Below are 27,385 nucleotides of genomic sequence, written 5' to 3'. Positions count from 1 at the left end.
TCTCTGCCTTTGGCGCTGGGGAAAGGCGGATCTGGCACTACCAGAACTTTCCAGGGAAACTTAACTGTTGTTAGTCTACCCCACTGAATTGAGAAGTTATTTGTGATTGCCTAATCGGGAAGAACAAGATATCACCAGGCATAGACATATTTCACAGCTCTACCATCTCACCACCACCTCACGCACCTAGCCAGAAGCCTATGGTGACATCAAATCCTTGATTATTTCAACCATGCTTTAAAATTTCTGGGAACCCAAATTGTCTGGCTAGCAGGTACTGAAGAGGGTGATCTGAGTGGTCAGGCCTGGAGAAAATCCCCCATGAAATGTAAGTTCCAGATTTCACCAGCTGTCTTTTAAAATAGTTTATCTGTTCCTTTTGAATAATGCTTGTCCAAATTTGTAATTTTATTTATATTTTTTAAAGATTTATTTTTTTATTTTAGAAAGAGAGAGATTGAGCATGGGTTCAGGGGAGAGGCAGAAGGGCAGAGGGAGAGGGAGAGAGAGAGAGAATCCCAAGCAGACTCTGCACTGAACATGCAGCCCAACATGGGGCTCGATCTCAGGACCCTGAAATCATGACCTGAGTTGAAACCAAGAGTCAGATGCTTAACCAACTGAGCCACCCAGGTGCCCCACCAGATTTGTAATTTTAAAGGTTTTGATGAGGTTGGGGAAAGGAGGAGGGATTCATTCCAGTTGTACCAAACAATCCTAGAGGTCAATGGTGTAAACATATAGGAATGAAGAGATAGGGTGTGGGATGGAGAAGACAGATTTGAGTTTCAAAGGTCTAGAGTTTGAATACTTCCAAACTTCAATACATATATGAATCACCTGGGATCTTGTGAAAATGCAGATGCTGATTCAGTGAGTTTAGGGTAGAACCTGAGATTCTGGGTGTTTATAGCAAGCTCCCGGATGGTGCTGATGCTGCTGGTCTGCAGACCATACTTTGAGTAGCAAGGATCAAAACTACATAACTAGTCAAGAGTTGGCTTCAGGGGCACCTGACTGGCTTGGTGAGTAGTGCATATGATTCTTGATCTCCAGGTCTTGAGTGCAAGCCCCATGCTGGGTGTAGAGATTACTAAAAAAAAAAAAAAAAGGTAGCTTAAAAAGTTAGCTTGTTTTTGAGGTGAGAAGGCTACTAAGTAACCCATTAAAACATATTGGGCATCAAATGTATGTATAATAGTAGGATAATTGCCACACTTGTAGCCAAATCTTGCAGGTTTAAATCCTGATTCTACCATTTTCTAGCAATAAAACTTTGGGTAAATCATGGGCCCTCTCTGAGTCACAGTTTCTGCATCTAAAAAATAGAGGTTATAAGATCTGCCTGGGTTGCCTGACCATTCAGGGCAGATGTGAGAATCAAATGAAACAACTTAGTGAAAGTTTTTAATAAAGTAAAGTTGCTGCATATGTGTAAGCATTATTTATTATTATTATTATTATTATTATTATTCTATTTGGAGCTAAAGAAACCTTACTAATAGCTCCCGTCTCTACTGTTTTTATTTTAATAGATAACATTGCCAAGTGTTTGCATCTATCTGACACTGTGTTAAGTACAATACGAATTATTTGATTTACTCCTCACAACTCTCTTAACACTAGTGATAGTAATGTTAGCTCAATTCTACCAATAAGAAAAGTAAGACCTAGAATATTAAGATTATGCCCAGCTGCTAAGGGTTGATGCTGTGGTATGAACTCAGCCTGACTCTCCAAAACTCAAATTCTTATTCACTACATCCAGTTGATTCATTGTAGAAAACACCCATCATCACAGAAGAAGGTGATGGTCTAGAACAGGGGTTGGCAAACTTTTTCCATAAAGATCAAGATCGTAACTATTTTAGGCTTTGTGTGCCAAATTTACATCCCTTGCAGCCATTCAACTCTGTCTTTGCAGCACAGAAACAGTCATAGACAATAGGAAAAGGAATGGGTGTGGTTGTGTTCCAATAAAATGTTATTTAAGACAAGTGACTGGATGGATTTGGCCTATAGGCTATAGTTTGCTGATTCCTGGTCTAGAAAATTCTGAGTTGTTCAATATGGTAGCCACCAGCCACACATGGCTATTTGAATTTAAATTTATTCAGGTTAAATTAAAATTTCAATTCCTCAGTTGCAATAGCCACATCTCAAATGCTCAATAGACACAGGGGGCTGGTGCCTACTATACTGAACAGTATAGAGATTTCCAACATAACAAAGATTTATAGGGGAGCCGTGGTCTAGATCAGGGTGGAGGAGAAACCCCTTACAAGTAGCTGTGAGGACATGGAAATTCTGAGTCCTAGTTTTGCTAGTTAGCCAGCTGTATGACTCTAAGTCAATCACACCATCTCCCAGAGCTCCATACCACACACACATAAAACAGGAATAATACCTTCCTCACCATGTTGTTGTGGGAACTGAATAAGATAATATGTGAAAAGCACTGTAATCTATTAGGAGCTGTACAAACATAAGCCATCATTAGGATTCTGTTGTTTGAAATAAGAGAAAATGTATGGACGTAGAATTTGTGTAGGTACTTGAACTGAAACAGATTTTCTTTTAAATCACCCAGTGGAAGCTATTAGGATGTCAAAAAATTACCAAAATAAGGAAATATTATTTGCACAGTATTCTAATTTTTGGACAGGAAAGAGACATGAAACCAGGCATATTTCATGGCCATTCATCTTTCAGAGCTTGCATTTGCCTTAGTAATGCTTAAGATTTTCAGGAAACAGATGAAACTGTCCAGATAGGAACAGTTGATGAAATTGGGCAGGTCACAGTGTCCCTCCTGAAAGAGATCAAATTTTTATTCTTTTTTGTCACACTCAGAGTTAAGAAGGACGGAGCTATCTCACATCAAACATTCTAGTCTTTCCCTTTCCTCCTCCTTCACAGGAGTCCCCTTTGTACTACATCCACTGCAGATCCCCACACTGGTCAAACACAAAACAACTTTGCCACTGAGTGATGCACCAGGCCATTAGCTGCCCAGATTGTTCCAAAACCTTGGGTTCCCCAACCCTCGATGCTCCTCTACCATTCCTCTTCCAGGGAAATCCCTGCTATCCCTTCCTTTCCATGAGTCTATGGTCCCCTGGGTCCCTCAGGGACCCTGTCTCTTAGGGCCCGGGGGCCAGGCCACACTCCAGAGGAGAAAGTTTCCTCCTGTTTGGTGGTGGGTACTCCCTGTGATTCCTGCCAATAACTAGGAGTTATGTTTCATATGGATCCTTTCTTATAGCTTTTCATATGAGCTTTCTAGAACCTGTCTCACACCTCTCTACCCCCTTTCTATTTCCTTTCACCTTTATATCTCTCAGCACTTCAGTACTCTAACAATCCACTCCTCTGCCACCCGCTAACACTTGCCTGCCTGGCTGGAACGAAAGTTCCCCTTCTCCTATACAGCTGCTAGTGGTGTACAGTGGTTGAAACTTTAGAAAAGTAATTTGGGAATATTTTTCTAAATCTTTACAGGGACACCTGGGTGGCTCAGTTGCTTGGGCATCCGACTCTTGACTTCAGCTCAGGTCATGATCTCAGGGTCATGGGATCAAGTCCTGTGTCAGGCTCCACGCTCAGTGGGGAGTCTGCTGGAGATTCTCTCTCTCCTTCTCCCTCTGCCCCTCCCCCTGCTCTAAATAAATAAATAAATAAATAAATAAATAAATAAAATTAGAAAAGCATATACACTTTGGGGTGCCTGGGTGGCTTAGTCAGTTGAGTGACTGACTCAGTTTCAGCTCAGATCATGATCTCATTGTTGTGAGATCAAGTCCTAAATTGGGCTCCATGTTGGGTGTGGATACTGCTTGGGATTCTCTCTCTCCCTCTCCCTCTACCCCTCTCCCCTACCCCATGCCCTCTCCCTCTCTAAAAAAAAAAAAAAGCATATACACTTTGACCCAGTAGTTTTACTTCTAAAGAAGTATCCTAAGTAAATAATAGAGATGCACTGAAAATTACTAAGCAAGGATATTCATTACTATATTATTTATATTAGTAAAAACTTAGATATAACCTATTTGTCAACAATAGGAAAAGAATAAGACAAATATCAAATTTAGAAATGGAAATAAATACAACACAATATTAACAGTGGTTTTGTCTGGATATCTCCCTGGTGTCTCTGGTTATCTCCAGAGTACCAATGATTTTTAGTTCCTTCTTCTTTTCTATTTTTTTACAATGCACATATATAAATGATCAGAAAGAGATTATGAAAGTGAAGTTTCCCGTCTCCCTAGCCTGGTTCTTTTATATTGCTCTCTAATAGTCCCATTCAAAGATTCAAAATACACATTTGCAGGCTCAGACAACCCTCATGTTCACCAGAGACGTCCTAAGGAATAGCCACACACAGAAACTTTCCTGTATATATTTGAACAGAGTAACTTAAGAACTTACTCTGGGGTCCCTTACAACTGATGGCCAGTTTGGGTAGGAGAAGGGTTAATACACCTGCTCTCAGTGTATCAGCGAAGGGAATATAGTTGCCAATCCTGTGGTGAAAGCCATCTTGTTTCCATCATTGTCCCCGCAGTGCTGAAGAAATGGCGCTCAGGAAGCTAAGTGACAAGACATCTCTGCAGATGATGACAGTTGGGAAGGAACAACAGTTGACCAAGAAAAACAATGGCTTTCCCCAAAATATGGATGTGGCTGAAGGTGCAATGCAGAAGTAAGTGAAGCCTGGGCCCTGGGAGCAGTTTTTGTGGTCCTGTCCGGACACTTCCTCGGGACAGCAGGATGCAAATAATGAGACTGCCAAGTTCAGGGGTGGGGTTGACCGTCTTCTCTACGATTCTTCTAATTTTGACCTCATGAATATTTTTTGTGAGACACTAAAGGGGCCTATGGTCATGAACCAGGTGGACATCAGCTGAATAGAAATGGTCAAGGCTCTAATCTCAATTTGCAAAAATACTTTGATTGTTTTGTACCTTTATTATCTTCACCTGCAAAATATATAAACCATTTACAATGTTTTGTATAGTAGACAAAGCACAAAGTGTTCATGTAAATATACATATGCATTTGTTAGTACATGATAAAAATGTGTTATAATATAAACCAATGGTTAACAACCTTTTTAAATAGGGTGAAATTTATTAAAGTAAAAGATTTTCCAGAACGCTTGGAAGTCAAAAAAAGCTATTATGACATCAAAGATGTTTTTATTTTTATTTTTTTAAGTAGCTAAATAATCCTTTAATATAGCATGAGGAATTATTAGTAATTATTTCCACAAGTGAAGATGAATCTATCAGTGTCATTAATGGTACTACATAACTTACTGTATTAGGGGAGATAATTTTTTTCATTAAAAAAATTTTTTTTATTATGTTATGTTAGTCACCATGCAGTACATCATTAGTTTTAGATGAAGTGTTCCATGATTCATTGTTTGTGCATAACACCCAGTGCTCCATGCAGAACGTGCCCTCCCTAATACCCATCACCAGGCTAACCCATCCCCCCACCCCCCTCCCCTCTAGAACCCTCAGTTTGTTTCTCAGAGTCCATAGTCTCTCATGGTTTGTCTCCCCTTCCGATTTCCCCCCTTCATTTTTTTTAAATGCATTTGTAATTTGTTAATAACAGTTGTATATACATTTGGAAACTTTGAGCAGTATTTATTTACGTAAGCAATATTTATTCAGTCTATAGAAATATTTATAGATTCCCAAAACCCTTTCTATGCAGGGTAAGCGTAAAGTGCGCCCCACCTCCGGGTTGAAAACCCACAGACTGGAGACTCCACCATAGACCTCCATCACAAATTGACTATGATTCACTCAGAAGTATATGTGAGTGTATGAGCATGTGTGTGTGTGTACATATACACACACACACATGCCCTCCAGAAAACAACAGTGGTCCAATAGGAAATGGGCAAAGGATATTAACACACTGTAGAAAATGAAATACAAATGAGTTTTATACACAGAGGCAAAGATGCTTAACCTCGCTAATAAAAAAAAGATTAAAACTAAAATGAGATACCAGTTTAAACATACGGAACTGGCAAAGATTAAAAACTTTAATAATACATGATTGTAGAAAAAGAGTGGAAAACAGGCACACTCATCATTTTTGCTGGAAGTGTAAATGGGTTCAACCTCTTTAAGGCATAACTTGGTAGCATTTATCAAAATTTAAAATATACGTATCTATTGACCCAGCAATTCTATTTGTAGGGTTATTCAATAGATATACTTGTACACATATACATCGACACATAGATGTGTCGGGATGGTCATTACAGCATCGTTTGTAGTAGCAATTAACTGGAAAGAATCTACGTATGCATTAATAAAGAATTGATTCGCAAATTAGTGTATGGCCCCACAATGGAGTACCATATAACCATTTTTAAAATGAGGCAGGGGCACCTGGGTGGCTCAGTCAGTTAAGCGTCCTACTCTTGGTTTTGGCTCAGGTCATGATCTCAGGGTTGTGAGATCAAGCCCCACATCCCTGCTCCAGGCTCAGTGGGGAGTCTGCTGGAGATTCTCTCTTCCTCCCCCTTTCCCCACTTGTGGTCTTTCTCTCTCTCTCTCTCTCTCTCAAATAAATGAATAAATCTCAAAAAAATAAAATAAAATAAAATGAGGCAGCTCTGCATGTACTGATATGAAATGGACACCAAGAGGCTGTTAAAAAAGAAATATAGGGTACAGAATAGTGTGTATAATATTCTCTCATATAGATTTAAAAGACATATATATTTACATAAGCATAGCTGCTTATTTAGGCATCGAATCTCTGTGAAAGAAGAAAGAAGAAACCAGCAAATGTTGTGGGGAGGACATCTGGGGGCTAGAGATCAAGATGGGATCGCAGACATACTCCGTTCTGCATGGTCTTTGAACTACATGGCACTTTTTAACTCTACTTTTTTAAAAAGAGTGTTTATTTATTATTTGTTTATTTTACACACACATTTGCACACACAGAGCTACACAGCTGCAATGGCTTTGGAATTTGAAATCTCACTGTTAAATCACTTCTAGATTCAGTCAGCAAATACTTATCCAGCCTCTCTATTCCCGTTTTGTGCAGCGTACTATGCCCGACGTGATTCACGCGGAGGCAGATCAGGTGGTCCTGGGGCCCGGGAAGGAGTCCAGTGTTCTCTCTCCAGAAATGTTTAGGGCAGGCCTATACTGTACTCCTAAGGCATAATAACAGCATCTGTTTTGACTGTGTGGCTTACAGTTTGCTAAGGGATTTTACCAAAATGGACCACATCTTGGACAGATCAGATGATAAGGACAACATTTTCTCCGAAAAGCCGCAAACCGACTTCCTTCATGAGACAGAGACTACAAAATGGGTAAGGGGGAGACTTAAATGTCACGGTGGGTGAAGAGAGTAACTTGACATCTCCTACCTCAACGCGGTAAGGAAATACCTGAGGGTTTCCCTGTGGTCGGTGCAGGGTGTTCGGAGCTTGAAACCAGGAAGGAGATAGTGTCTCCTCTGAGGGTTGCTGCTATCACATGAGGGACTTGCTTACCCTCCCACACAATGACTTGTACATTATATGTTACTTCGGGCCTTGGGATTTGTGAAAACACTGTGACCTTTTTCACCTCGGACTAAATTGCCATGTGTCAAATTGCCCCCTGCTCACAGATTGTCTTCCAACAGGAAGCATGAGAGAGATCTAGTTACTCTTCATTCAGTCTGAACATCTCTCAGTCTTTGAAATTCAGTCACCCAGCTGACGTGGAATGGAAGAAATTTCAACAAACGCCTGAGATTATCCTGGAAAGGGTTTATGTTTCCACCACCATTTAGATCAAAGCAAAATCATGGCTGAGACAGACCGAGTTTATTATCATTGAGCAAATCTCTCCATAAATTCCCCAGGCCATTGACCATTGGTTTCAACCAGTCCAAAAAACATGAAGGAAGGATAGTGTGGGAGTGTTCACTCCCAGGCCTATGCAGCCCCAAAAGGAAGCTCAGGATCGAGCTCATTGTCTACTTGAGTACTTTGAATACATTTTGGATTCAGGGATGGCTAATTCTGTCAATCCATAGAAGGAAAGGCCACCAAAGAATATCTTAAGTTGGACCTTATCTTTAAGGATTCTTCAGTAAGCAAACAAAGAAACAGAAGGGGCTAGAAGGCATGAGGGGATGGAGTTAGAGATGTGGAGAATAGATAAAATGAGACAGACAAGAAGTGAAAGGACAGACAGACAGACACCTTCTATGGGAAAAAAAAAATAGGAACTGAATGAGAAGGGGAGACTTAGGATGGGGTTTTTAGGAAGGCTGAAGATGAGAAAAGGAAATAGGGCAATTGAAGTATGAGGCCCTATGATCTTAGGGAACAAATGAAGGTATTATTCTATAAATAATATCATCTGATTTTGGGGGGGGGTGGGGCCTTGTCCCTGGCCTCCACGCAGGGGCTGCTGCCATTAAACCCACTTTGCCAGGACACCTTCCCTGCATGCACAGTGTCATGTGCCCTGCTGAATCCTGTCCATCAGTGAACATCACCTGTTGACCCAGTTCAGATCAGAGTAAGTCTAATTAGAGAATAAAATTATTCACTCTGTAAGAGTGAATTATTTTTACCAAATAGTCCACATTCTCATGGTATAAGGCAAAAAGACTATTTCTTACAAACTTCAAGTCAGGGTATAAGGTTTACCAAAAGGCTTTCTAAAAATTTTGGCTATATTTCTTTATATCAATTTATTTATGCGGCAAATTCTACAATTACATAAAAATAAATCACGTGCAATTATATAATTAACAGAAGTATTAATAAACTAGGCTCTTTGCTAGTAAAAGGACAAATATATGACTTCTTGAGAAAGAAACGGTTTCTTATTCTCTGGAAGCAAAACAGAAGGTCTTTAATTTGTATAATCTTACATTTGTTTTTTTAATAAGACCATACGATTTAAAGGTTCAGAAAAAGGACAGAATTAACAGAAGTTTTTAAAAAAAAATCAGTTGGTTTAATTAACAAAATAGACTTTAGCCAGGCTGCCAAAATTGCCATAGCTAGCCGTCAAAGCCCCCAACATGTTTAGAAGTGAATGGTTTGCTCTGATTTCGCATTTTCCAATCTCTGGCATGGTATGTATAGTGTTGATTTCAGGTGCCCAGTGAGTGAGCAGACTTTCCTATTTCCTGCTTTTGTCTGCATCTCTCACAAGCAGAATGTATTTCCTTACTTCTGTAGTCTTTTTATTATTTTTTTTCATAACTGGAAGTTTGTACCTCTCCATTCCCTTCCCCTACTTCACTCCTGCCCTCTGGCAACCACTAGTTTTTTCTCTGTATTTATAAATCTGTTTCTGTTTTGTTTTGTTTATTCATTTGTTTTGTTTTTTAGATTCTACATGTAAGTGAAATCATATGGTATTTGTCTTTCTCTGACTTATTTCTCCTAGCGTAATACCCTCTAGGTCCATCCATGTTGTCGCAATTGGCCAGGTCTCATTCTTTTTCATGGTTGAGTAATATTCCATTGTGTGCATGTATGTGTGTGTGTGTGTATACACACACATATATATATACACACACCACATCTTCTTTATCCATTCATATATTGATGTATGCTTAAGTTGCTTCCATATTTTGGCTATTGTAAATAGTGCTGCAGTGAACATTGAAGTCTATTCTAATACCACGTATTGAGCAACCACTATGTTCTAAGCGCTGTAAAGTGTTGAGGATATCTCTGTCTAAAATCCTTTGCCCTCAGTGAGCTCACACACGTGACTGCCTCTGTCTTCACATGACCTCCCCCTCTGTGTAGGTGCTTTCTGTCTCTCATTAGGACACTTGTCATTGGATTTAGGACCCAGGTAATTCAAGATAATCTCATCTTAGACCCTTAACTCAATTACATCCACAAAGACTCTTCCAAATAAGGTCACATTCTCAGGGTCTTAGCATTAGGACATGGGCATATCTTTTTTTGGAGTGACCATTTAACCCACTACACCATATGACCTTGGACCAATCATTAATGTGACTGACCTAGGGGATTTCAACACCTGACTTTATCCACCTCAAGTCTATCATGGGAATTAAAAGAAAGAAGGCACATGAAAGAAGTTTGTAAAGAGTTACATGAATGTTAGTTATTCTTGGTGATGTGGCCAGTAATTTATCCAGACATTTCAATAACAGACTGATCTGCACTCCAACTTTTTCTCCTTCCAGTTTAAAAATAGTTTTGCTGAAACACAAGGATTTCAGACCAAACTTCTTCAAAGGACAGAGAAATATTTCACAATGTCATTACTAAAGAAGAGAAATGTTCAAAGATAAATTATTGTCAATTGTGTGCATGCATAGAAATGAAATACCAGAAAATGCCTTGAATATTTTTCTAGAACAAGGCAAAGAATAAAGAAACAAAAAATAAATTTTGTGGGTCAAGCTGATAGAGTAGGCTTCCCCTCCCTTATTACTTCTTATTATGAAAAATTTTAAATAAAAAGAAAACTCAAGTGAATTATATGAAGATCAATCATATTCTCACACTTAGATTTTAAAATTGTTACCATGTCACATTTGCTTTATCTTTACATATGTAAATAGATGGAATTTTTTGAACCATTTAAAAGTAGGTCAAAGACAGCATGAGACTTTATCCCTGTTTATTTTCAGACAGCATTTTTAAAAATAAAGACTTTCTTCTACATAGCCAAGATTCCATCATCACATCAGGACAACTAACAATAATTCCATGATGTAACCTAATATCCTCAATTTTTGAGAATTCTAATTTTTCAAGTGTCCCTCAAATGCCCATACTTTTATTTATTTATTTATTTAAATTTTTTTTTGGTGCCAAAACCCAGGAAATGCCTGTATTTTTAAAATCAGCATCGAAACAAGATCTATGCAATGTATTTAGCTGTTATATCTCTTTCGACTCTCTTAACATAAAACAGTTCCTTCCCCTTTTATTTTCCCTTCACATTGACTTTCTGGGAAACCAGTCATCTGGAGTGGAGTGCTAGAGTCCATGGTCGGGTGGAATTCTGTTGTTCATCAGCACTGAAAAGAGCTCTGCACGAGGACACTGATGTTCTATGCATCCCCGCCCCAGCCTTCCTCTGTCAGCGGAGCAGGAGGGCATGTCTACTTATTTTATAAATGCAGTAGAAAGCTCCAGCCTCAGAGAGGGCTGTGTGCTTGCCCCCAGAGAAAGGGGCATAAATAAGCTAAAGAGATCATCACCTCTTGTTATAACCCTTTTTTTCTGCTTTGCTTCTTTCATAATCTTTATCAGAATATGTTGGAGCTGGAGGCTGAGCATCACCAGGACCTACAGAATGAACAGGATGAACAAGAAACAAATCAGGTTCAACATGAGGATCCTCATGTATCCACATCTTTGCAGTTTTCCAAGGAGAACATCCCTGAACTGTAAGCCTTGACACATGCAAAAGGAATCATTTAATAATATTTTGTGGGTACAATGCTACGTGAAATAAGCCAGAGAAAGACAAATACCATAGGATTTCACTTATATGTAAAATTTAAGAAAAAAAACAAATGAACAAACAAACAAAAAAGACTCTTGAGTACAGGGAACAAACTGGTAGTTGTCAGAAGAGAGGTGAGTGGGGGCTGAGTAAAATAGATAAATGGGATTAAGGGTACACTTATTGTGATGAGCACTGAATAACACATAGAACTCTTGAATCATTATATTGTACACTTGAAACTAATATAACACTGTATGTTAGTCATACTTTAAAGAAAAAAAGAAAGTAATAATATTCTGTGGAGAAAATGAAATTTAGCAGAGCACTTAGGGAAAGCCTGGAAGATTTAAAATCCATATGTCTTAAACCTTTAAGCAATAAAAAAAAAAAAAAAAAAAAACACCTTTAAGCACTCATGTGCACAAATAACTACCTACATATTCTAGTAAGAATATGGAGTAGAGGTATTTCTAGAGATGTAGGCCGAGCCATAGGTTTCTCTTTGCAAACTCTTCTTTGGAGAGTGGAATTAATGCATATCTTGTCACTCTCAGATAATTTTCTAGATATGAAAAGAATTATGGGAGCTCCTCAGTGAAGCTCAGTGGGGTAAGCATCTGCCTTCAGCTCGGCTCATGATCCTGGGGTCCTGGGGTCCTGGGATCAAGCTCCCTGCTCAGTGGGGAGTCTGCTTCTCCCTCTCCCTCCCCCCACTTGTGCTCTCTCCCTCTCTCTCTCTCACACTCACTCTCTCTCTCAAATAAATAAGTAAAATCTTTTTAAAAAAAGAAAAGAATTATAATTCTCAATAGAAATGTATTGTTAAACCCTTGTAGACCCTCCCCCTGTTGCATAGCTCTCTGCTTCTAACAAGAATATTCATTAGGATAGTGTAATTCTTAATATTCATTCCATGCAGGGAAATTAAAGATATATCATTATTTTTTACTAAATGTAAAATACATTTTATTTTCTCCAGTCTTATGAAGATCTGCTAAAATGGATATCAAATAAGTGCTCAAACTTTTTTCTTGAGGCCTAACTGCTTACCTGGCCCATTTTGGTGACAGGAAATGAATCAGCATACCAACTTGCCATTCAAAGAAAGAAGGTTTGGGGCCATTTGAAGATGTTTCCCATTTCTTACCTTAAAACTGATCATAATAATATTTCTGCAGGAGTCAGGAGAACACTTTCTTCCAACTAAACTACTGGAATACACAGATGGGTCTACAAGTGAAAGAACTTGGAGCTGATCACATAAGCTGGATGGAGAAAATCAACAATATTATACAAAAAATAAACCTAACAGAAAACACAATGAAGAGGTAATTTTAGGGTATTGGGTTTGATCAGAAAATATTGAAAATTTTCATAGCTTCAGAAACTCTGGGTTTAAGGTGGTAAAGTCTTTTAGGCAAGCCTTCAGAATAAGAAGTACCAAGTCTTACGTTTTGAAGTCAATGTCACAAAATCTCAAAGCCTGTTTCAAAGTTATCTGCATCTTTGCTCTCTCTTCTCTCAAGGAAAGGACTTCTCTCATTGGCTTTTTTTGGAAACTGTGTTAATGGCCATCCGAGGGAAGACTTCAAGTCTCCAATAACCCCTTGAGCTTTAGCCGGTATTGTCCAAAGGGATCCAACCTGCATGACATGAAAAAAATATTAAAAAGTATGGTTAAATTAATGCATATCTGAATTTAAGTGGAAAGTTTTAAGATGAAACTGAAAAGATAAGAGTAATTATTATTTTTCTAGTCACTGGTATAAAGAGAAGGGACTTTGGAGTCAAAGAAATTCCTTTCATTGGTGTTTTATATGTTCGGGGTACAGATATATCACATTTTGTTAGATTTGTGCCGAAGTATTTCATGCTTTTGGTGCCATTATACTTTAAATTTTAAAATTTCTAATTATTAATTGCCAGGATATAGAAATGCAATTAGTTTTTGTATATTGGTCTTGTGTCTTGTGACCTTGCTAACCTCATTTATTAGCTCCAAGTAGTTTTGTAAGTTATTTGGGATTTTCCACATAGATAATCATGTCATCTGCAAATAGAGAGAGCTTTATATCTTCTTTTTCTATCTGCATGTCTTTTACTTCTTTTTGCTGCCTTATCATATTGGCTAGAACTTGGAGTATGATGTTGAATAGGAGGAATGACAGCAGACACTAGACATATTTACCTTGTTTTCAGTCCTACAGAAAAAGCATTGTGATGTAAGGTGTTTTGTTTTTTTTTTTTTTTTTTTGAGATTGAGAAAGTGTTTTCTAATCTTAGTTTACTGAGATGTTTTTAAAATCAGGTATTATACTAAATTTTTTCAATAGCTTTTGTTGCATCTATGAATGATCATGTTGTTTGTTTGTTCATAGTCTCTTGATATGGCAAATTATAATGACTGATTTTTCAATGTTGAACCAGCCTTGAGTTTCCAGAATAAACCCCATTTGGTCATAATATATTATTCTTTTTATATATTGTTGGATACTGTTTATTAAAAGGGAATCTTTGGATGAATGTTAATGAGAGATATTGGCCTTTTTCTTTCTTGTATTAGTATCAGAAAACTTGCCTTATAGTAAAAATTGGGGCATTTTCCCACTTGTTCTATTTTCTGGATGAATTTGTGTAGAACTGGCATAATTTCTTCCTTAAATGTTTGATTGAATTCACCAGCAAAGCCATATTGCCTGGATATTTCATTAGAGTAAAATTTTTAACTACATAGTTAATTTCTTTAATGATATATAGGGCCATCCAGGCTACTGAACTGTTGGGTATATATTAGCGGTAGATTGTATCTTTTGAGGAATTTGCCCATTTCATCTTTCCTCAGCTTTTCCAAATGGTAATATCTTGTCCAACTCTAGTGTACCATCAAAACCAAGAAATTGACCTTGGTACTATGAATAGAGCTTATTTAGATTTTCCCAGTTATATGTATTCTCACTTGTGCATGTGAGTGTGTGTATAGTTCTGTGCAATTTTATTATATGGGTAGCCTTACATAACCACCACCACATCAAGAATCTGTTGTACCATTGCACAAGACTCCTTTGTGTTAGCCCTTTGTAGCCACACCTAAGCCGACCCCTAATCTCCAGCAATGACAAATCATTTCCACATGTCTATAATTATGTTGTTTCATAAAGGTTAGCTATATCAAATCCTGCATTATGTAACCTTCTGAGATTTATTTTTTTCACTCAGCATAATTTTCCTAAGGTTCATCCAAGTTGTTGCCTGTATATCAATAGTTCCTTTCTTTTTGTTGCTGAGTAGTATTCCATGGTATGTGGATATATATAGAGAGAGAAAGTTTGGTTAACCATTCACCATCAAAGGACAAGTGTGTTATTCCTAGTTTTCAGCTATTATGAATAAAGCCACTTTGGATATTCATGTACAAATTCTTGTGTGAAAATAAGTCTTCATTTCTCTGGGATAATTTCCCAAGAATGAAATTTCTGGGTCACATGGTAAGTCTGTTTTTAGTTTTGACAGGAAGTGCCAAGCTATTTTCTGGAGCGGCTGTCCATTTTATGTTCCCACCACCAATGTCTGAGTGATCCAATTTCTCCACATCCTCACTAGCAGTTGGCATTATCACTGTTTTGCATCCTAGCCATTCTGATAAATTGGTAGTAATATATCATTATAGTCTTAATTTGAATTTCTCTAATGGCTAATGGTGCTGAGCATCCTTTCATGTCTTTATTTGCCATTTATATATCTCCTTAGTGAAATGTCTGTGCATGTGTTTTGCTCATTTCTTAATTGGATAGCTTGGTTTTTTAATGTTGAGTTTTAAGAAGTTTTCATCTATTCTAGGTATAAGATCTTTGCCAGATATTGACAAGTGAATCCATTTAACAGAGTCTTTGACCAAACAAAAGCTTTAAATTTTGATGAGGTCCAGTTTATCAATGTTCCCACTTATAGGTAATGTTATTAGTGTCAAGTCTAAATCTTTGCCTACTCGTAAGTCCCAAAGATTTTCTGTGGGTTTTTTTTTTTCTAGAAATTTAGCTAAGCTTCCATTTTAATCATTTAAATTTTCTGCTCCTGTATCCAATTAGACCTTACATTTCTTTACTATTATCTAGATTATTTAGTGTTTTTTACCTTCTTGCATTGCATTTGTGACATCTCATTCCAACACAACCACAACGCAAGAGTCCTCTTATGTAAGAATAGGATATCATTCTTGAAAAATCACAAAAGATTGTCTATTGGGTGATTTTTCTTAATCCATAGGACTTAGTCCATCTCTTGGTCTGTTTGCAGCTTATTAAATGAGGTGATGTCTCTGGAGGACCAAATTGAAAAGCTGGAGTCACACCAAGACCTTGACCCTGATCAGGGAGCAAACATTGAGGTAAGCTAGAGGCTTGGAAAAGATAATCAGGGAGGTTGTGGGAACTCTGCCACCATTTCCCACCCCTTCTATTATTTAACAGACCACAATAAGAATTGAAACCCATCTTTTGTCATGAGGAGGATTGCTCTCTGGTGGTCAGTTCTGAGCACCTGTCATGTGGGTACCACCACTTCTATTCTCTGACAATGCAAAAAGACGAGTTTTTAATTCTACCTATAAATTCAGTTTGATAGGCTTATATCTTGATGCCATCTTAAGACCATGATGAGTACCTTAACAGAAGACTTCTCTTCTTGATCTTTGTATCCCAGCACCTAACAGTTCAAGGAGACATCCAGAGATTAAATATTTATGAATAACTGCAACCTTAAAATGTAAGAGATATATTTGTGTTCATCTTTGATGCTTTCATGAAGAGTTCTTGTGTTGGTTTTCACAGTCTCCAGTTTTTCTGTTGTTTTCTTGCCTTGCACTGCCGAGAGACTCTTTTCTGAGAAAGGTTGAATTCCCTTTTTTAAAGAGTCATAGGATGTTAGAAAGGTAGTGACCAATTTTGGATAAGAATTAGACTTCAGAGCCCTGGCTGACAGTATTTCTAAACTTCATGCCTTTGAAAAACAATTCTCTAAGAAAGGAGAAACCCGTGTCTATCTACTTCCTCTGCTTTAGCTCAAGCCAAAAAACTTAGAATTTTGGAGGAAATAAAGAAGAAATGTCTCTTTTATTGCAGGAAGGTAATGTTTATTTAGACCCCTCACATACTAAAAGTCAACTACAGATCCGCACAGATTTAACCCCGGGGGGGGGGGGGGGGGGGAATACTTTTAGCCATGATTTAGTCCAAAATTTTGAAGTAGCAACCTCATTTTTAGCTAGATGAAAAGTCAAAAGTTTTTTTCACTATCTTTGGGCTTTGGAAATTGCAAATTATGAGAAAAGGGAAGAGGACAAAGCCAAGAAATATTCTGCCTTGGAAAATTTCTCCAAGAGTCAGCTGTTACAGGGATGCGGCTTTCAGTAGAAGGTAGGGTTAGGGAGGGATGGGTATCAAAGGAATGAGGAGAAAGATAGAAGAGCACAAAGATAAATGAAAATGAGATTTAAAAAAGAAACCAACAAAGGCTTGGGATAATACGAAAAGGGAAGGCATGACAAATACATATGGAGATTCTCTGGCCTGAAGATGCACAGCTTTTTATGCACTTTAAAAAAAAACCAGCATGACTTAAAAATTATAAACACACCAAATATCCACCAACCAGTATGTGGATAAACTGTAGTACATGTTATAGGATAGAATACTACACAGCAAGAAGAAGGAATAGACTTCTTACTCATTCAACAACATGAAATAATTTCAAGTGCTTTATGCTGAGTGAAACAAGCCAGATCCAGAAGATTGCATATTTCATGATTGCATTTACATAACATTCTGAAAATGGCAAAACTATAGGAACAGAAAAGAGATCAGTGGTTGCTGGAATTGCATGGGGAAAGGGAGCGGAGGATTGACTAAGGGGCACAAGGAAATTTGGGGTATGATGGAAATATTACATATCTTGTTCTGTTGATTATGTCATAATTCATAGAACAGTACACTTTTAAAAAGTGAGTTTTACTATATGTAAATTATACCTCAGTACACATGGATTTTAAAAATGGACACAAGGTCTGTCCTCAATAAGTTTAAAGGGTGATGGGAAAGGCCCCATAAAAGCAAATGCAGTAATATAATAAGAAACTTCATCTATTTGTTATTTTTTTAAGATTTTATTTATTTATTTGTCAGAGAGAGAGAGCTAGCAAGTGCACAAGCAGGGGGGAGCAGCAGGCAGAGGGAGAAGCAGGCTCCCCGCAGAGCAGGGAGCCAGATGTGGGACTCGATCCCAGGACCCTGGGATCATGACCTGAGCTGAAGGCAGATGTTTAACCAACTGAGCCACCCAAGTGCCCCATAAAATGAATTTTATTTTATTATTTTAAAGATTTTATTTATTTATTTGACAGAGAGAGACACAGTGGGAGAGGGAACACGAGCAGGGGGAGTGGGAGAGGGAGAAGCAGGCTTCCCGCTGAGCAGGGAGCCTGATGCGGGGCTCGATCCCGGGACCCCGGGATCATGACCTGAGCCGAAGGCAGACGCTTAACTGACTGAGCCACCCAGGCGCCCCTAAATAAGAAATTTTAAATATAAGTATTACAGAAGCAAAGTCAGTAGGAATGGCTGTAGTTTCACTCTGGTAAAGGGAAATGAAGAGTTTTAGATGTGGAAACAACAACCAAAGTGTGGTGTGGGCACATTAAAGGAGAAATAAGCTAATAAAGTTAAAATAAAACCACATGTATTGGCTCACTTATATCTTGTGAAGAAATGGAATGACTCAGAAAGGAATGGAAGAGAGAGGAGGGAAAAATCGGTAAAATCACTTAAAAAATACACACACAGCAGAAACAAAATTAAAAGACCTTTAAGGTGAAGAAAGGACTTTGAGGTGGCCTTTGGCTGTTGCCTGATATTTAACCCCCAAATTCACGAAGCTTTCTGAGATCTCCATATCAACATGACTTGATATGAATGATAGACTTTCATTCTGCAACTGACTCCTATCTATTATCTTTGATGCAATTATCTTAGATAAGTACCGTGTAAAGATATTTCTATATAAATAAACCAGGGTACCAAGTAAAATGTGATTAGAAGATCACAACTCCTTTCTAAATATTTAAGTCACACAATTCAGGGATTGGGGATGGATGAACTTGGTAAAAGAAGGGTGTAACTATACATTCTCTGGAAGCTGGGTTTTTTTTTTTTTAAGATTTATTTATTTATTTGAGAGAGCGAGAATGAGAGAGAGAGAGAGTACATGAGAGGGGGGAGGGTCAGAGGGAGAAGCAGACTCCCTGCTGAGCAGGAAGCCCGATGCGGGACTCGATCCAGGGACTCCAGGATCATGACCTGAGCCGAAGGCAGTCGCTTAACCAACTGAGCCACCCAGGCGCCCCGCTGGGTTTTTTTTTTTTTTTGAATAATACATTTTATTTTATCTTATTTTTAATTTTTTATTGTTATGTTAATCCCCATACATTACATCATTAGTTTTAGATGAAGTGTTCCATGATTCATTGTTTGTGCATAACACCCAGTGCTCCATGCAGAATGTGCCCTCAATACCCACCACCGGGTTAACCCATCCTCCCACCCCCCTCCCCTCTAGAACCCTCAGTTTGTTTTTCAGAGTCCATCATCTCTCATGGTTCGTCTCCCCCTCCGTTTCCCCCCCTTCATTCTTCCCCTCCTGCTATCTTCTTCTTCTTTTTTTTTTCTTAACATATATTGCATTATTTGTTTTTTTTTTTAAGATTTTATTTATTCATTTAAGACAGAGAGCTACAGAGAGAGAGCATGAGCAGGGTGAGAGGCAGAAGGAGAGGGAGAAGCAGACTCCCCACTGAGCAGGGAGCCCAACACGGGTCTCAGGACCCAGAGATCCATGACCTGAGCTGAAGGCAGATGCTTAACCATCTGAGCCACCCAGGTGCCCCTTTCTGGAAACGGTTTGAGGGCAAATGCTCATTACATGTTTCCAACTAGCACAATGCCTAGCTCAAGGGCCACTTAACGTAGGATGTGGACAACTGTATCTTGTTGATACAACTTAATATTGATTTTGGAGATCAATACCCAGAGCAGTATCAAGAAAAACCACAAAAAACCCCACAAAAAAACCCACAAAAAAACAGTTGCTATTAAATCTCAAACTTTTTGATCATGAATGAGCTTTCTTCCAAAAATCTTCACTTTGTTTCAATTCCGCACATCATTCATTACAACTTTTGATTTATGCCCTTTTGTTTTAAAGGAGAAGATCATGGAAATTAAAAAGCAAATAGAAGAAACAGATAACAAATATGTCCAGGTAATAACATAATGGTGTTATAATTAAGGAAGAAAACCAGTTCTTCAAGGGAATCTCAGATCTAGGGAATTTTAGTGAATGGAATCCAAAATTGGATGAAAGATAGACTCAGTGTTTTAGACCTAGCAGGGAACTGTCTTGTAGTCTATACTCTCATTTTCAGAGGAGAAAAGTGTAACTCAAAAACATGACGTGATTTGCCCATATTTCTAGATGAAAAGACTAGTCTCATTCTTGCTCTCCTGTTAAAAAATGAAAATGTGTGTATTTTTTCTAACAAAAGTAATGCATGCTTTTTTTTAATAATTAAAACATAAAACTATTTCATATAAAAATGAAAAATAATCCCACTCCCTCAATGATAAACACAGTGAATATTTTAGTATATTTATATTCTTCTAAATTTTCCTATACATGTACTTACATGTTGTTGTTATAATTTAAATAGGATTATATTATATATATTGTTTTGCAACTTGCTGTTTTCCCTTAGCATTTTTCTTCAGCAACTTTCTATGCCACTAGTTGCCATTTTACCTTTTCACTGTTTATGTAAATGCAGGATTTGATTTTTGGATTTATTAAATTTATTTCATTGCATACTTGGGGCTTTATAATAAATGTGTGCTATTACAAATTTTGCCTCACCAATCCATATCTTTGCTTGCTTTTGCAAGTACTTGTTTAAGGAAAATTTCTAGAAATGGCACCTCTAGCACCCATCTTTCTTGAATCCCAGAACACTGTTCTTCCTGCTCTAGCTTTGCCTTTCAAAGTATCCTGCAAGTCTATTATAGAATGATTAATTAAAAACCTTACAAGAGTTATTTACTCCTGACATATGTATATTTGGCATCCTTATCTTAGAAAAGTTGCTTTCAGCCTGTCTCTTGAACTTACTGATAGAAACCAACCCAAACCATCTGTTATCTCTACCTCATGACCTACAGGAGATGGGAAGAAAAGAGGAACCAGACATTTTTTATGGATAGCTCTTTTGCTAAACTATAAAGTCCAAATATTCAAACTAACATAACAAGAACTTATATTCATATATTATAAATTTTAAAATACTTAAAAGAAATACAATTTTCTTTTTTCTCTGAAACATACTTTTTCTCCAACTAGTGTCTTAGAAGTTTGTTTTCTTTTTAGAGAGAAGGAGCACGCATATGCACACAGGTGTGGGGAGAGGCAGAGGGAGAAGGAGAGGGAGAGAGAGAATCTTAAGCAGGCTCCACGTCCAGCATGGAGTCCAATATGGGGCTCAATTTTACAACCCTGAGATCATGACCTGAGCCAAAATCAAGAGTCAGACGCTTAACCAACTGAGCCACCCAGGAGCCCCTAGTGTCTTGGAAGATTTTTAAGGCACAAGGAAAGAATAATGAATAGAGAAAAAGATGATTTATCATAAGCTGCTATTGTATAAATTTATACTTCTAAAGTGTTAAAAATAATTATACTAATCTTTTAGTTTTTCCTCCTGCAATTTATCATGATTATATTATGAATTTGCTGTAAGAGGAAAGATTTTACTGAGTAAAAGTAAGCTTCAAAGAAGCCACTTTACAACTAAGTGGTGTCAACATGAGTGAGGTTTTATGGTATAAACCAGAAAAATATATTTCTATTTTACCCAAAATTGTGGGTGTCTTTTCAGGAGGATGCTTGTAATGAAGCTCATGAATTAAAGGAGAAACTCATTGCAAGAATAAAGGTAAGATTTCACAGTTACTCAAGTTCAAATAATGATAAAATCTAAATATAAGGATAGTTCTTTTTCTAGAAGTTAGGGTTTTCCACCTACTGTTTTCTTTCTCTTTCATTATCACTTTTTTCTCCCCTTCCTGGCCCTCTGCTTTGGGTGGACAGAACATCTCATGGTCTGCTTCTACATCTCCTCCATTTAGAGCTTAGCCTCTATGTCGACATGTTATGTATTCTTTAAGGCTCAGCTCAAATGTCTTCGCCTCTTCCAGACCTCCCATAATCTGCCCTAGCCAGAAAAATAACTCATATCTGAACTCCTCCCACAATATGTTGATGTAAATGTGAATGGGTGAAAGAAGCAATGAATGAGTGAGTCAACCTGTTACTTGTTCAGAGGTGCCTAATCATCCCACCTATCTGAAGTAGGTGTCCCACCAACAAACCTCAGCTACCCTATCTCATTATCTTATTTATTTTCTCTTTAGCATGTATCCTAATCTATAGTATCTAATGTGTATATATATATATATTTAGTAGTTTATTGCTTTTCCCCCAGTCCCTATAAATGTGCATGTAATTCCTTATCCATTTGGTTTAAAAATGCACATGTAATAGAATGCACATTCCTTATCTATTTTGTTAACCACAGTATCCTAGAATAGTGCCTGGTGGGAGTCAATATGTTTTTCATAGATGAACAAATTGAACAGATGAATTCAATATAAGGATAATTATCTTCCTACATGAATAAGTCAGTAGTTAGAGATTAGCATGTGGGTCTACCATGCCGCTACCTTATTTTGTGAATGTGTAAGTCTCTTTCTACTAGGTGAGTATGCACTTGCCAATGATCTCCTCATGTGACTCACATGGGATTGGCAATGTGGGCTCCTGAGGTGTTCTGGAGGAAAACCACTGTGCATCATCTACAATAAGACTAGCAGACCTCTAAAATCATTTTTTAAAGTGACAGTTGATTGCTATTTTTTTTTCAGAACTTTTACAAAGACATGACTCTGCTGAGTACAAAGCTGGGAACGTACCAAGGACAAGAAGGGAAAACAGACTTTCAGAGTCCTGAAGAAATGGATATGGAAGAAATTGAGCCCCAGCTTCCTGAGGCTCCACCACCCCCTTTAGCGCAGAACACTCCTGCCAGCATTACAGTGTGGTAAGTCAGAGAAAGGGGACTTTGGGGCTGGACAAAGGCCCCAAAATGTATGAAGCATAGTATGATGAATTTCTTCAAGGAATGACTAAAAATTTGTTTTACCTTCCTTTATAAATTATTTCTTCTTGTTCTTTAAAAGTCTATGTGTTTATTGGAGTCATAGTGTTTTTCATATTATTTTTAGCTGTAGATCTATTGCATTAGATATATAGATATAGATTTCTTTATTATTGCTTTATCTAACTATGTGTACATAAATCTTAAAAGATGGTGTCTGCAATCTATGATGCAGCCACCTTCACCAAAGGAACCTTTCTGCTAAGCAGATTTGGAAACCTTTGTTCACTGGACAGGATGCCTCTCACTTGTATGGTATTAAAGACATACATCTTAGCAAATTCTGACTCTTTGGATCCCTTTCTGAAGATGCCACACCATCATATATTCCTGGAGTAATACCCTCCTCTAAGAAAACTTTTCTGATTCTTTAGCCCCAACTACCAATCCAAGTAGAATGTTCAGCAATCTCTCTTGTGTGTGCACTCTACCTTACACATAATCCTGACGTAGAACCCACAGTATATTATTGCAATTAAATTATTTCAAATCTGTCTCCTCCTAATAATCCATGAGCTACAAGACGGCAGGCATCTTTATCATTTTGGGACATGAAATATAAAACATCTTCACCATGCTGAGCAGATATTAAATTAATAAGTGAGGAGTGATGTCAATGAAAATAGTGGAGTAAAAACCCCAGAAAATTTCTTCCTCCATAAAAATCAATGAAAGAGCTTGAAAAAAATAGTCAGAATCAACTTTTTCAGAACCCTGGAAATTAAGGATTTAGTATCCAGAATAGATAAAGAAGTCTTAGGACTCAACAACAGAAAAGGAAACAACCCAACTTTTAAAATGAGCAAAGGACTTGAATAGACATTTCTTCAAAGAAGATACACAGATGGCAAACAAACACATGAAAAGATAGTCAACACCATCAGTGATTAGGGAAATACAAATCAAAATCATGAGCTACCACTCTACATCTCTAAGATAATTATAATTGAAAGGACAGGCGATAGCAAACATTGGAGAGGATGTGGAGAAATTAGAACCCTCAGACATTGCTAGAGGGATTGTAAAATGGTGCAGCCATTTTGGAAAACAGTTTGGCAGTTCCTGAAAATGTTAAATATAGAGCTACCATCTTACCCACTCCTAGGTATGCACCCAGAAGAATTGAAAATATATGTCCACACAAAAACTTGTACATGAATGTTCATAGCAGCATTATTCATAAAAATAGAAACAATACAAATATACATCAACTAATGAATAGGTAAACAAAATGTGGTATATCCATACAATGGAGTATTGTTCATCCACAAAAAAGGACAAAGTACTAATGCATGCTACAATGTGGATGACCCTTGAAAACATGATGAAAGAAAGTCAGACACAAAAGGCCACCTATTATATGATTCCATTCCTGTGAAATGTCCAAAATAGGAAAATCCATGTAGACAGTAAGTAAATGAATAGTTGCAAGGCCTTAGAGTAGTGGGAAATAGGGAGTGACTGTTCATGGGTACAGGTTTTCTTTTTGGGGTGATGACAATTTCCTGGAATTAGATAATGGTGATGGTTGTACAACCCTGTGAATAAACTAAAAGCCACGGAATTATACACTTTAAAGGGTAAATTTTATGGCATGCAAATTATATCTCAAAAATCAAACAAGTAATATCTCAAAAATCAAACAAGTAAGTAAATCTTTGTGTTTTTCTGGATCTTCCAGATCTTCTACCCTAATCATGTATTGCATTGATCATCACTTGATTGTGTTAAATGGGCAGATTACAATCCAATTGAGTTGGCCATCTTTCATCACATCATTATATTCTAGTTAAGACCGCCTAAGGATTTGACCAATTTCTTTCTAAGAACTGGAAATGTACTGGTTCCACTGAAGCATACTTATACATTATCTTTTTGAGGAGGTTTATCTTGCAGACTTAGTCAATCATTGTGTCTCGGTTTTGTTGTTTTTAGGCTCAGAAGGTACCTCTTCCTGGCATAATCCCCAATTCCACAGTTCCCTTATAGACTTTCTACAAATAATGTGAACATTTTGGAAAAGATTAAAGGTTTTATGCATGGCTAATCTTGAAAAATAAACTAAATAGATACATAAACAGTATTTAAAAAGTCAAAGGAATAATTTTTATTCTTTAAAGAAGGTAAATTCAAAATGAATAAAATATTTAATGACACTAATATTTGGTTCCACACAAGTGATATGAAAGAAATTATTTTGTTGTTTTTTTCAAAGATTTTATTTATTTTTTCAAAGTCTGAGAGAGAGAGCACAAGCAGGGGGAAGGAGAAACAGGCTCCCCACTGAGCAGGGAGCCTGATGCGAGACTCAATCCCAGGACCCTGGGATCATGACCTGAGCCAAAGGCAGATGCTTAACTGACCGAGTCACCCAGGCGTCCCTCAAAGAAATTATTTTGAATTAGTAGCTATGATGTTTTCCAAAGAAAAATGTCTGCACTTTAAAAAATAAATATTGCACATGTTCTTTTGTTTTATAATAGAAAATCTGAAAAATATTTTATGTTATATTGACTTGTAAATCAAAATCAAATGATTCAGTAGTGTCAAAAAATAAATCTGAAAGATAAATATATATAAATAAATACATAAATCTGAACTCAACCATACCTAGAGTGTTCAGTGAAGGAAAGAAAAAACTGGAAGAACACACTCTAAGCCAAAAGCAAAACAAACAAAATAAAACAAAAAATTTAAAAAATTAATACAGGGCGCCTGGGTGGCTCAGTCGGTTAAGCGACTGCCTTCGGCTCAGGTCATGATCCCAGGGTCCTGGGATCGAGTCCCACATCGGGCTCCCGGCTCAGCAGGAAGCCTGCTTCTCCCTCTCCCACTCCCCCTGCTTGTGTTCCTGCTCTCGCTGTCTCTGTCTCTGTCAAATAAATAAATAAAATCTTTAAAATAAATAAATAAATAAAAATAAAAATAAAAATAAAAAATTAATACAAAATGAAAGAAGAAAGAAAGAAAGAAAAGAAAAAAAGAAAACTGAGCTAATGATATTAGGGTGATGAGATTATAATTTTTTCATTTCTCTGTTTTCCAAATTACCTGTAATTTAGAAAAACTATTTTTCTCTTTAAAAAATATGTTAAAATGTTTCTCTTTGAAAATGTTCCAGTTTGGTATTTCCAGAGATGATTGGTTTTAGAATTTAAGAAGAACAGTGTTTATTTACTAGCTATGTTTTGGTAGTGAGTCATTTTTCTTTTCATAAGAAAAAACAAATCTAGATTTAGCACTTCTCGAGGGCAGGGCATCTCTGCTTCATCTTAGCAGCCCTCAAAGCTTCTTCTGACTAGAGTATTTTTCAAAACATTGGCTCTTTCATAAAATGTGTGATAGGGCACCTGGGTGGCATAGTTGGTTAAACAACCAATTCCTGGTTTCAGCTCAGGTTATGATCTTGGGGTCGTGGAATTGAGCTCCACATGGTGGTCCACACTCAGTGCAGAGTCTGCTTGAGATTCCCTCTCCTTCTGCCCCTCCCGCTCATGTTCTCTCTCTCTCCCTCTCTCTCTGAAATAAATAAATAAATCTTTAATTGAAAAAAAATGTGTGAAATAGAAGCAATTATTTGTGTAACTACCAAGAGACAACCAGTGGCAATAATGCCAAACAACTTGGCTCAGGTTTACAGAATCCACTGAGTTGGATCACAAAATAGATCCATAGCTAGCTTTAACTGTGCTCTAAATTTTCTCTTCTAAAATACATTATTGATGGTCATTATCTCCAGGTAGCTGGATTATCTGTGACATTTCTTTCCTTCTTTGTGTTTTTCTGGATCTTCCAGATCTTCTACCCTAATCATGTATTGCATTGATAATTAGAAAATAATAATGGAAGGATTTAAAAGCAAATAAATGAAATAGATCATAGGTCCAGCCTAGGAGGAGGAGTCCTGAAAGACTTGAGAAAGTTTATATTACTTTAAAAGGGTAAGTCCGGTACCAGGATAAAACTAGTGGTAGAGCTAGACTCCATTTGTCACATTGCATTTTATATCCCCTGAAAATCTAACTGCCTGGTCCTTTATTTCCCTCCGAATCTGTGTCAGATACCTCACAAGTGAGGAAAAGATGTCAATAGTCTGCTAGAGTGTGAGAAGAGTATTTCAAAGGAAAGAGTCTCATAATTTCCAGGGTTTCATTGTTTCATGGCTATAAAACCTTAGAATTCCAATACCAGCCCTAGGAGGGACTTAAGTGCTCAACTACTCCAAGCTCCTTCTTTTGTGGATGTCAACTGAGGTCAAGAGAAGTTCAGTTACTTTCTTGACATTACAGAACTAACTGGGTGGAGGAACCAGGAGTCTCATCAGTGTGGTTTTCTTCAGAATGTTCTTAACACAGATGTTCTCTTTGCTTGCAGGAAACGTGCACTGAGGATTTTCATCATGTTTTATGTCCTCACCTTCACTGGACTTTCATGTTACATACTATTTTTTGATGCTACATTTATCTTTGAAAGCTTACTCCCAACAATGCTTGGACACCGCAGAATGTGGGAACTACGGGAGATCATTGCTCCTTTCTTGAACTTGGAAGTGGAAGACTTGTTACCCTCCTAA

The 27,385-nt window shown here is 37.4% G+C and overlaps 1 protein-coding gene across 1 annotated transcript; it reads left to right on the top strand.

Moving 5' to 3' along the window:
- Positions 1 to 27,385, top strand: SMCO2 (single-pass membrane protein with coiled-coil domains 2). Its single transcript, XM_021690465.1, has 9 exons — positions 1 to 328; positions 4,568 to 4,705; positions 7,246 to 7,363; positions 11,306 to 11,442; positions 12,683 to 12,832; positions 15,798 to 15,888; positions 21,475 to 21,531; positions 22,520 to 22,695; positions 27,187 to 27,385. The coding sequence occupies exons 2-9, from the start codon at positions 4,578 to 4,580 to the stop codon at positions 27,383 to 27,385; spliced, it is 1,056 nt and encodes a 351-aa protein (XP_021546140.1). The 5' UTR covers positions 1 to 328; positions 4,568 to 4,577.

This window comes from Neomonachus schauinslandi, chromosome 5 (assembly GCF_002201575.2).
Source record: "Neomonachus schauinslandi chromosome 5, ASM220157v2, whole genome shotgun sequence".
NCBI lineage: Eukaryota > Metazoa > Chordata > Mammalia > Carnivora > Phocidae > Neomonachus > Neomonachus schauinslandi.
The sequence above is the reverse complement of the archived record's forward strand: the minus strand, read 5'-3'. Positions and strand labels throughout refer to the sequence as shown.

Excerpts from the sequence above, each read along its gene's own strand:
- SMCO2 (XM_021690465.1), top strand. The coding sequence starts at position 4,578 with ATGGCGCTCAGGAAGCTAAGTGACAAGACATCTCTGCAGATGATGACA. Across the intron at positions 7,364-11,305 it reads AGACAGAGACTACAAAATGG|AATATGTTGGAGCTGGAGGC; the intron begins GTAAGGGGGAGA and ends AATCTTTATCAG. Across the intron at positions 11,443-12,682 it reads AAGGAGAACATCCCTGAACT|GAGTCAGGAGAACACTTTCT; the intron begins GTAAGCCTTGAC and ends ATATTTCTGCAG.